General features: G+C 43.5%; 1 protein-coding gene across 2 annotated transcripts; it reads right to left on the bottom strand.

Moving 5' to 3' along the window:
- On the bottom strand, positions 1–3,282 carry LOC106568456 (desmin). 2 transcript variants are annotated; one of them, XM_014138819.2, is made up of 4 exons: positions 1,978–3,282; positions 996–1,673; positions 694–738; positions 1–584 (listed from the first exon to the last, which is right to left on the bottom strand). In XM_014138819.2, the coding sequence occupies exons 1-2, from the start codon at positions 2,465–2,467 to the stop codon at positions 997–999; spliced, it is 1,167 nt and encodes a 388-aa protein (XP_013994294.1). In that variant the 5' UTR covers positions 2,468–3,282; the 3' UTR covers positions 1–584; positions 694–738; position 996. The 2 variants fall into 2 exon arrangements, with proteins under 2 accessions (XP_013994294.1, XP_013994295.1); XM_014138820.2 differs by lacking the exon at positions 694–738.
- Between the last annotated feature and the right edge of the window lie 9,033 nt (positions 3,283–12,315).

Below are 12,315 nucleotides of genomic sequence, written 5' to 3'. Positions count from 1 at the left end.
TGCACTCAAGTCAAGCTTTGTTTATTAAGTAGTATTTGGTATACATTTATGTGAACGTCTTCAGTTATGTTACATCAAATGAAAATATGTGGGGTAAAGGGGGTTTAAATTACATTTCAAATAAAGGTGCTGTGTTGTTTTGACGAGTTAACCATACGGTAGCACAGCGTGACATGACAAGGGTACTCCAACGTTTGTGGGAGGTTGACAGGGGCGGGCAGGACTGGGATGAGGGGGTGGGGTTGACAGGGGTGGGCTGGTTGGGAGGAGGTGGTGGTGGGGGGGGGGTTGACAGGGGCAGGCAGGATTGGGAGGAGGTGGTGGGAGGTTGACAGGGGTGGGCTGGTTGGGAAGGTGTAATGGAATGTGCTAGGGGTTGGGCTGGGGTTGACAGTGGGTAGGGGTAGAGGGAAGGTGGGGGGCTGATGGGGTGGGAGGGTAGGTGGAACAGAGGAGTGAAGATAGGGGGAGTTGACAAGCTTGGTGGTAGGGGAGAACGTGGGGTGCTCAGACAGACCGTCTGACAGCTGGGTGAGTCTCCACACTGCAGGACACTGAGGTGGTCCTCTCCTCTGTGACAGCTCCTACAGGGGAGCAGAGAAACATGGTACGTATAGAGGTTGTCAAAAACACAGGGAGCATAGACAGAAACTAAACAGAACAATTTAGGAATGATCTAATCTGGGAGTCTACCTTTTGATCTGAAGTGCTCCTCTGTCTGGAATGATATTTAGACACCTAAACAATGGGAATAAAAGTTGCTCTATTTTAAGTGTTAACAGTGCTCTGCTTGCAAGCAGTATGATCAGTGCTTTGTAAATTTGACTTGGGAATTATTTTCTGATATCACCACGTTTCTTCTGTAAGCCTCACACTTTGATGAGCGCTAAAGAAACTTGTATTAATGTTTCCCCAACATTTCCCTCCAATCTGACATGACTCATGCCCTACTAGGGGAGCTGTTACCCATCCACGATGACCATTAACCAACACACCTTAAGCTTCTGGTTGTTTCCCTGCAGAGATCCCCAGCCTGCTCTCCTCTCCCTCCAGCAGCTTCCTGTAGACGGCGATTTCAGCGTCCAGCTTCAGCTTGATGTGCAGCAGCTCTTGGTAGTCGGCCAGGTACTTGCCCATCTCCATCTTGGTCTCGCAGAGCTGGTGCTGCAGCTGAGCAATGATGCCCTCCAGGCCTCCAACCTTATCCATGTGGGCCATCTCCATGTCCTCCAGCTGCTGCTCCAGGGCCGCGTTGCTCGCCCTCAGCCCGTCGATCTGGTTCTGGAGGTCTGTCACCTGGTTGTGGAAGGTGGTGATCTCTTCTTTCATGGACTTCATCTGTTCTTCTTTCTTGCCGGCGACTTCTTTGAGAGTTTCGAACTTGCCCTTGTACCACTTCTCGGCTTCCTGGACGTTCTTGGCCGCCACAGTCTCAATCTCGGCGCGCATGTTGCGGAGGTAGGCGGCGAGGTCAGGGCGGTCACCGTCGAGTTCTGTGGTCACCTTGGAGTCCTCGATCTGCTTCATAAGGTCGGCAACTTCCTCGTCATGCAACTTCTTGAGGAACTCAATCTCGGCCACCAGCTGTTCGACGCGCTTCTCGAGCTCAGCCTTCTGCAGAGTGGCGTTGTCAACGTCTTCACGGAATTCCCTCAGGATCATCTCTGCCTCCTCTGGAGATGGGACAAATAGAGAGTGGATTAGTTAGAAACACAACAGCAGTGATGTTAGTACTCTATACAGTATTGGCATCAATTGTATTTGATGGGGTGTATGATAAGCCTGTATACACACTAATCAAATGTGATTGTACATAGGAGGAAAATATCTGGTTCCATTTTTCATGCAAACAAAAGTACATCATACCCTCTCCAACAACTGTTTATGTCTATATAACAGTGACGTGAATCTATACGATTCGTTTCAGCAAATCTCCCCACTCCCCAGACAGTGGTCAGTGTGAGACTGAGACCCTACCTTTCAGTGCCAGCTCCTCTTCCAGTTTCATTCTCCACACCTCCACCTCCTCCTCAATGTATCCCATCTCGATATCAGCAGCTCCCTTCTCATTGGTCAAGGCTTCGATCAGCTCCCTCATCTCCTTGAACTTCAGGTTGTATTCTTCTCCGATGCCAGTGGGGCCTCCCTTGAAGCGGCCCTGTAGCGCAGCCAGCTCGGCCGTCAGCAGGGCGTTCCTCTGTTCAAGGGCCTGGACTTTCTCGATGTAGCCTGCGAACCTCACGTTTAGCTCTTGCATCTCCTCCTTCTCGTTGGCATGGACCTGGTGTATCTCTGTGCCCAACTCCACGGCCGAGGACCCTTGGCCGCCCTGGTATCCGGAGCGTCCACGGTTGTTGTACGAGGATCCACGGCACCGGGAGGGAGAGGGGCTCTGAACCCGCATACTGCTGCGTGTCCCACTCACCTGCAGGGACTGGGATTTCTGGGAATAGGAAGATCCTCTCATGTTTGGTTCTCAGTGTGCTACAAAGTGTCTTCTATAATCAGATTGTTTGTTTGTTCTTGAATATAGTTCCTGTTCCACTAAAAAGGAAGGCCTCTTCTGGTGTTCTCTCCCTTTGCTGGCTCGCCCACCTTGCTGCTGTGCTGACAGTCTCTCAGATCGACCTGTGGCTTTTATAGGGCCGCAAAGAATGTCTCAGACTCCCTTGAAAATCTTGCAGGGTTTTGACATGTTTTAAATGTGGATCATTACTCTCTTCAAAGACCTGCAGCACCACAGTCTTCATTTGCTAGCTAGCATTGCATTGTTAGTAGTGGGGGTGGGTGGAGTTTGCTCGGCCCTAACGCCTCCATATGAAATAGTGATATGAGCATGTATGCCCGCTATTTTTCACTCTCTTCTCACTTAGGGCGCCGCTAGGGACTCGGGAGGGTGTGAGGCAGGGTAGGGAGGGCATTAAGCGCATTGGAAAACGATGACGAAGTGACTTATGTTCTTCGGCAACAGTTTTTCCTGTAAGACTTTCTGACACATGGTCCATCATATATGAATCAAGGTGTCAGACACCAGTCTCCAGAGAAGACATTATTTAAACAATACAATTAACCTTCTCCAAGAATACCAAGAGACTTCCTAAGGCTGGTAATGGTATTACGGAGAGCAGTAGGGCTCCTGCTTCATTTGAGTCTCTCTGTAGTCTCAGGATATGGACTACGCCAAACAGGGCAGTAATAATAGTAAAGCTATGTCTTGATATTTTAGATTCAGGTGCCTCTATTTGTGTTAGAAAAGTATTTTACTGGAACTATGGACAACCACTATTTATTAGTAAAAATTGTTTAAAGCACCTGCAACTGCACACTATTGAAATGTTTGGCGATGTTTTGACTTGAAGTGGTAATCTGAATTGACAAAAAGGGAAATCTGCATAATTGATGAAACACTACTGGTTATGTTTGATGAAACACTTGGTTTTGATGATGAGACACTGTTGGTTTTGATTGATGAGACACTATTGGTTATGATTGATGAGACACTATTATTTTCTGTAGTTTGTACAGTTGGTTCACACACTCTGTTCCTCCTCACTCTGTCACGTCCTGACCTTAGAAAGCTGTTATTTTCTATGGTAGAGTAGGTCAGGGCGTGACAGGGGGGTTTTCTAGTTTAGTTTTTCTATGTTGGGTTTTGTTTGGGATTATCTCCAATTAGAGGCAGCTGGTCCTCGTTGTCTCTAATTGGAGCTCATACTTAAGTAGGGTTTTTTTTCCACCTGGGTTTGTGGGAGATTATTTCTGAGTTAGTGTATGTTTCTACTCTGCGTCACAGTTTGTTGTTTTTGTTCGTTCAGTTTATTTGTGTATGTATTGCAAAGTTTCACAGTGAAAATAAAGTGTGGAACGACACACATGGTGCACTTTGGTCCGCTCCTTCCCACGACAACCGTGACACACTCGAATCACATTTAAAATCAATATACAACCTATTTTTTCATGACATTTTTAATCCACTCTACATTCATGGACATGAGATTATTGCACTTTTAAGTGATATCCTCTGGGTCCACATTGTACAAGTTGTTACGCTGAGCGTAGCCTAGTGGTTAGAGCGTTGGACTAGTAACCGAAAGGTTGCAAGATCGAATCCCTGAGCTGACAAGGTACAAAATCTGTCGTTCTGCCCCTGAACAAGGCAGTTAACCCACTGTTCCTAGACAGTCATTGAAAATAAGAATTTGTTCTTAACTGACTTGCCTAGTTAAATAAAGGTACAATTAAATAAAATAAATATATATATATATATGTCTGTTAGCCAAATAAATCAATGGTGTTACCAAATGGTGAGGTATTACCCTTGTACTAGCTAACATTAGCTGTGTCTAACATAGCTAGCTGTGGACTATGTGTGTATCTATCTGTGTGAAGCCTTCAGCCCCTTGGCAGTCCCCTGTGAGGGATCTACATTCATGGATATAAGATGACATGTCTTCACCAAATGGTGAATACCTTGATATACTGTACCACATGTTTAGTAGTGAGTCATGATTAGCTTGCTGTTAGCGTGATGTGAGTGGGTGTAGCCATCTGCCTGCCTCCCCTGTGAGGTTCAATCGCTAGTCTACATTCATTGACATGAGATGACTTGTCTTCTTGACCAAAGTAATCATGAATTAATGAATATGTACTGAACAAAAATATAAACACAACATTCAACAATGTTCATATAAGGAAACAGTCAATCTATGGATTTCACATGACTGTGTCACGTCCTGGCCAGTATAAGGGTTAATTGTCATTTTAGTTTGGTCAGGACATGGCAGAGGGTATTTGTTTTATGTGGTTCATGGTGGTGTGTTAGGGCGTTTGATTTATGGTCTATGTTGATGTATTTCTATGTGTAGTCTGGTTGATCTATTTCTATGTTGAGTTAATTGGGGTGGACTTCCAATTGAAGGCAGCTGTGTGGTGTTGCCTTTGATTGGAAGTCCTATATTAGTTGGGTGTGTTTGTCTGTTGTATTTGTGGGAGATTGTTCTGTGTTTAGCCTTGTGCCTTGCCAGACTGTTAGTTGATCGGTCGTTCTCTTTTTTTTGTTATTTTGGTGTTCATTTTGGAATTTATTAAAAGTCAAGATGAGCATACATATACCTGCTGCGTTTTGGTCCTCCTTAACCAACGACGATCGTGACAGACTGGGAATATAGATATGCATCTGTTGGTCACAGATACCTTAAAACAATGGGCCTCAGGATCACATCACAGTATTTCTGTGCATTCAAATTGCCAATGATAAAATGCAATTGTTTGTTGTCCGTAGTTTATACTGACCATAACCCCACCACCACCATGGGGCACTCTGTTTACAACTTTGACAAACTGTTCACCCACATGACGCCATACACATGGTCTGCAGTTGTGAGGCTGGTTGGACGGACTGCCAAATTCTCTAAAACAAGGTTGGATGCGGCTTATGGTAGAGAAATTAACATTCAATTCTCTGGCAACAATTCTGGTGGACATTCCTGCAGTCAGTATGCCAATTGCAAATCAAAACTTGAGACATCTGTGGTATTGTGTTGTGTGACAAAACTGCACATTTTAGAGCGGCTTTTAATTGTCCATAGCACAAGGTTCACCTGTGTAATGATCATGCCGTTTAATCATATGCCACACCTGTCAGGTGGATGGATTATCTTTGGCAAAGGAGAAATGCTCACTAACAGGAATGAGAAATAAGCTTTTTTGTGCGTATGGAACATTTCTGGGATCTTTTATTTCCGCTCAGGAAACATGGGACCAACACTTTACGTTTGCATTTATGTTGCGTTGATATTTTATATAATAGCTCATGTCCAGTAGATAGTCATGATGATTAGCTAGCTAGCTGTGTGTATCTGTATCTATGATGCCTCCAGCCCCAGCCAGTCCCCCCCATTGAACCCAATAACCTCTTTTCATAACAATTTCCCTCTACATTCATGGGCATAACCAAATTGTGAAGTAATACCCAATATTAGCTAACATTAGCTATGTGTGCTGTGTAGAGGGATGCATCTGCCTGTCCCAGTCCCAGTCAGCCTTATTCCCCTGTGAGGGCATCAGCACGGAGCAGGTTTAATCTCTAGTCTACATTCATGAACTTGACATAACTTCTTCTGACCAAATGAAGTAATACTGTTGTATTACCCAAACATTAGCTATGTATTACATGGCTATCTCTGTGTGGGTGTGTCTCTGTATCTGTATAATGCATCCAGCCTCAGTCATTCCCCTGCTAGGTCATCAGCACTGAGCAGGTTCAATCTCTAGGGCGCATGTTAATTGGCTTGGGCCTCTGCTGTGACAGGAGTCACGGAGACCAACCCTGCAGGCTCCAACCACATACTAGGTTTTCGTCCCAAATGCAGGCCAGGGTCATATTGAGGAAGTAGGTAGGAGGAATATGTGTTATGAAATGGAAAACGGACAGAAACAAGCTTTCTTATTGAACAAGATCAGGTAGTACCACTTCGGCGAGTCATTTCGTGTCTACTTAACGCATTCCAGGTTTACAACTGTCACTTAAGTTTGTGACCTAACCTACCCTGTAGACCTGATAACTGTAACCATGTTTACAAGGACTTTAGAGGACGCTGTTACAAGCATTTCGCTACACCTGCAATAACATCTGCTAAATATGTGTATGTGACACAAAAAATTGGATTTGATTTAGTGTTGTTGAAGTGCACAGTTGCCCTTTTGACTCTAGGGTTGTTTAGTGGCAGAAGGGTGTAGAAAATAAACGTCTCTACGGCACCAGAACTGACAACAGATGTCACGACTTCCACCCAAGTCGGTTCCTCTCCTTGTTCGGGCGGCGGTCGGCGTCACCGGTCTTCTAGCCATCGTCGATCCACTTTTCATTTTCCATTTGTTTTGTCTTGTTTTCCTACACACCTGGTTCTCATTTCCCTCATTAAGTGTTGTGTATTTAACCCTCTGTTCCCCCCATGTCTTTGTGTGGAATTGTTTGTTGTAAGTGCTTGTGCACATGTTTACTGGTGCGGGTCAGGTTTTGTACCCATGTTGGTTATTTCTTTATGCCGTTGGTTTTGAAATTAAACTGCTCCGGCTATTACCTAGTTCTGCTCTCCTGCGTTTGACTTCACTGCCACCAGTTACGCACCCCTTTACAACAGAACCAAATCAGATACTGGGTTATTCATATATTAACGTTAAAGCTCTGACGGGTGACTCGTGCCTGGTAACAATGACACTATCATTTTAGATAAGTATTGTACCATAACTTAATAATGATGGTTCTGTATTTCATTATCAATAAAACTTGGATGCTTTTTTTGATGAACACCAAGTGTGTTTCTCTTTGTTTTGTGTGAGAATCACCTCGTTAAAACCCCATGAAGAGCATTATCTGAAACATCTGATTTACATCATCTTGAGTCTCTGGTGATTAAGATGTGTTTGGCTCTGACTACACACACACACACACACACACACACACACACACACACACACACACACACACACACACACACACACACACACACACACACACACACACACACACACACACACACACACACACACACACACACACACAGCTGACACATACACACACACACACACACACACACACACACACACACACACACACACACACAGCTGCAACACACACACACACACACACACACACACACACACACACACACACACACACACACACACACACACACACACACACACACACACACACACACACACACACACACAGCTGACACATACACACACACACACACACAACTGACACATACACACACACACACACAACTAGTGTCTTTGGGGACTGTCACTGCCTTCTGTCCCATTTCCTTCAGCCCCCACCGTGTCACGTGTCTCTCTGAGCTGATATAATGAGGCTATGTTGCCTTAAGACCATGCTGAGACTGGCGTTGGTGGTGGAAAAGCCTCTATCAAATTCACTCAATTTCAATTCAATTTAAGGGCTTTATATTTTTTTATTCACATTGCCAAAGCAAGTGAAATAGATAATAAACAATAAAAATGAACAGTAAACATTACACTCACAAAAGTTCTAAAAGAATAGAGACATTTCAAATGTCATATTATGTCTATATACAGTGTTGTAATGATGTGCAAATAGTTAAAGTACAAAAGGGAAGAAAAAAATAAACATAAATATAGGTTGTATTTACAATGGTGTTTGTTCTTCATTGTTTTCCCTTTTCTTGTGGCAACGGGTCACAAATCTTGCTGCTGTGATGGCACACTGTGGTATTTCACCCAATAGATATGGGAGTTTATCAAAATTGTATTTGTTTTAGAATTCTTTGTGGATCTGTGTAATCTGAGGGAAATATGTGTCTCGAATATGGTCATACATTTGCCAGGAGGTTAGGAAGTGCAGCTCAGTTTCCACCTCATTTTGTGCCTACGGCGGCCTTTCTCAATAGCAAGGCTATGCTCACGGATTCTGTACATAGTCAGTCTCAGTGGTCAGGTATTCTGCCACTGTGTACTCTCTGTTTAGGGCCAAATAACATTCTAGCTTGCTCAGTTTTTTTGTAAATTCTTTCCAATGTGTCAAGTAATTATATTTTTGTTTTCTCATGATTTGTTTGGGTCTAATTGTGTCCTGGGGCTCTGTGGGGTCTGTTTAGGTTTGTGAACAGTGCCCCAGGACCAGCTTTCTTAGGGGACTCTTCTCCAGGTTCATCTCTCTGTAGGTGATGGCTTTGTTATGGAAGGTTTGGGAATCGCTTCCTTTTTTTTAGGTGGTTGTAGAATGTAACGGCTATTTTCTGGATTTTGATAATTAGTGGGTATCGGCCTAATTCTTCTCTGCATGCATTATTTACTGTTTTACGTTGTACACTGAGGATATTTTTGCAGAATTCTGCATGCAGTCTCAATTTGGTGTTTGTCCCATTTTGTGAATTCTTGGTTGGTGAGCGGACCCCAGACTTCACAACCATAAAGGGCAATGGGTTCTATAACTGATTCAAGTATTTTTAGACAGATACTTATTGGTATGTCTAATTTGATGTTCCTTTTGATGGCATAGAAGGCCCTTCTTGCTTTGTCTCTCAGATCGTTCACAGCTTTGTGGAAGTTACCTGTGGCGCTGATGTTTAGGCCAAGGTATGTATCGTTTTTTGTGTGCTCTAGGGCAACGGTGTCTAGATGGAATTTGTATTCGTGGTCCAGGCAACTGGACCTTTTTTGGAACACCATTATTTTTGTCTTACTGAGATTTACTGTCAGGGCCCAGGTCTGACAGAATCTGTGCAGAAGATCTAGGTGTTGCTGTAGGCCCTACTTGGTTGGGGACAGAAGCACCAGATCATCAGCAAACAGTAGACATTTGACTTCAGATTCTAGTAGGGTGTGGACAGGTGCTGCAGACTGTTCTAGTGCCCTCGCCAATTCGTTGACATATATGTTGAAGAGAGGTGGGGCTTAAGCTGTATCCCTGTCTCACCCCCGGCCCTGTGGAAAGAAATGTGTGTGTTTTTTGCCAATCTTAACTGTACACTTATTGTTTGTGTACATGGATTTTATAATGTCCTATGTTTTTCCCCCAACGCCACCTTCCATCAATTTGTATAGCAGGTGCTTATGCCAAATTGAGTCAAAAGGCTTTTTTGAAATCAACAAAGCATTAGAAGACTTTGCCTTTGTTTTGGTTTGTTTGTTTGTTAGTTAAGGTGTGCAGGGTGAATATGTGTTCTGTCGTACGGTAATTTGGTAAAAAGCCAATTTGACATTTGCTCAGTACATTGTTTTCGCTGAGGAAATGTACAAGTCAGCTGTTAATGATAATGCAGAGTATTTTCCCAAGGTTGTTGTTGATGCATATCCCACGGTAGTTATTGGGGTCAAATTTGTGTCCATTTTTCTGGATTGGGGTGATCAGCCCTTGGTTCCAAATATTGGGGAATATGCCAGAGCTGAGGATGATGTTAAAGAGTTTAAGATTTGTCAATTAGAATTTCTGGTCTGTATATTTTATAATTTCATTGAGGATACCATCAACCCCACAGGCCTTTTTGGGTTGGAGGGTTTGTATTTTGTCCTGTAGTTCATTCAATTTAATTGGAGAATCCAGTGGGATCTTGTAGTCTTTAGTAGTTGATACTAAGATTTGTATTTTATCATGTATATGCTTTTGATGTTTGTTCTTTGTTATAAAGCCAAAAAGATTGGAGAAGTGTTTATCCATTCATTGCTGTTTTGGATAGATAACTCTTCGTGTTGTTGTTGGTTTAGAGTTTTCCCAGAAGTGGTTAGATTCTATGGATTCTTTAATTACAATGAGCTGATTTCTGACGTGCTGTTCCTTCTTTTTCTGTAGTGTATTTCTGTATTGTTTTAGTGATTCACCATAGTGAAAGCGTTGGCTCAGGTTTTCTGTATTGTTTTAGTGATTCACCATAGTGAAAGCGTTGGCTCAGGTTTTCTGTATTGTTTTAGTGATTCACCATAGTGAAAGCGTTGGCTCAGGTTTTCTGTATTGTTTTAGTGATTCACCATAGTGAAAGCGTTGGCTCAGGTTTTCTGTATTGTTTTAGTGATTCACCATAGTGAAAGCGTTGGCTCAGGTTTTCTGTATTGTTTTAGTGATTCACCATAGTGAAAGCGTTGGCTCAGGTTTTCTGTATTGTTTTAGTGATTCACCATAGTGAAAGCATTGGCTCAGGTTTTCTGGGTCTCTATGTTTTTGCTTTGATAGGTTTCTCAATTTCTTATTTAGGTTTTTGCATTCTTCATCAAACCCTTTGTCATTGTTGTTAATTTTCTTAGGTTGCCTGCTTTAAATTGTTTGATTTGATAGGGAAGCTGAGAGATCAAATATACTGTTTAGGTTTTTTTACTGCTAAGTTTACACCTTCACTATTACAGTGGAACATTTTGTCCAGGAAACTGTCTAGAAGGGATTGAATTTGTTGTTGCCTAACTGTTTTTTGCTAGGTCGCCACAGACTAGTACATGTCCCTGGGCCTGGAAATGGTTGATATCCCCCTCCAGGATGGAGAAGCTGTCATCGTATGGGGCTTCTATTGGAGGGATATAGGTAGCACACATGAGGGCATTTTTCTCTGTTGAGATCATTTCCTCATTCATTTCTAGCCAGATGTAAATTGTTCCTGTTTTGACTAATTTAATAGAGTGAGTTAAGTCTGCTCTATACCAAATTAGCATACCCCCTGAGTCTCCTCCCTGTTTCACACCTGGTAGTTTGGTGGATGGGACAACCAGCTCTCTGTAACCTAGAGGGCAACTAGTGGGTCCCTCTCTATACCATTTTTCTTGTAGGATGACAATGTCTGTATTTCTGTTTTATTTGATGAAGTCTGGGTTCCTGCTCTTTAGGTCAAAGGTAGATTACCTCAGACCTTGTTTTATTCCAGGATGAGGTAGTAAAAGCTTTGTGTTCCATAGTGTCTAGTGTTGTTTTTGTGTGGTTTATGCCCGGACCATCACAGTAGGTGTGAGCAGAGCATGTTGAGCATCTGATACATACCTCGGTCACAGGGTGGGGGGCATGGGGTGGGCAGAAGGGGCATATATGGTGTATACAGTATTCCCCCCCCCCTCCCTCCCTCCCTCCCACTCCAGTAATGGGCTGAACTTCCCGTCCCTCTCTCTCTTTCCCACTCCAGTAATGGGCTGAACTTCCCGTCCCTCTCTCTCTTTCCCTCTCTCCCACTCCAGTAATGGGCTGAACTTGTTTTATCCAGTAATGGGCTGAACTTCCCGTCCCTCTCTCTCTTTCCCTCTCTCCCACTCCAGTAATGGGCTGAACTTCCCGTCCCTCTCTCTCTTTCCCTCTCTCCCACTCCAGTAATGGGCTGAACTTCCCGTCCCTCTCTCTCTTTCCCTCTCTCCCACTCCAGTAATGGGCTGAACTTCCCGTCCCTCTCTCTCTTTCCCTCTCTCCCACTCCAGTAATGGGCTGAACTTCCCCTCCCTCTCTCCTGTTCAGAGCTTAACTTTCCCTCTTCCTGACAACAGTATGACAGATAGGATTTATTGTGATGGTATTGGATGATGGTGATAAGTCTTCAAAACAGGACCTCTTATTGATTGTCTACTGCTTCTCATCTCTCAGTCGGCTCGCCTGTCACATACTAATCTTGTACTGTGAGAAAGCAGGCAAACCATAGAAATAGAATGTCTAGAATGGAAATCCTCTACCAGGTCAGCCATATTGAGTGTAGCCTTGAGTTTACCAGTCACAGCCATAGTGAGAGGTTCTATAACCCTTCTATGGCAAACAGGCAAACACACAGTTGTTGTGAATAGATTAAATAAGGCAAACTGATAAATAAA

Source organism: Salmo salar, chromosome ssa13, assembly GCF_905237065.1.
Source record: "Salmo salar chromosome ssa13, Ssal_v3.1, whole genome shotgun sequence".
NCBI classification, from domain to species: Eukaryota; Metazoa; Chordata; class Actinopteri; order Salmoniformes; family Salmonidae; genus Salmo; species Salmo salar.
The sequence above is the reverse complement of the archived record's forward strand: the minus strand, read 5'-3'. Positions and strand labels throughout refer to the sequence as shown.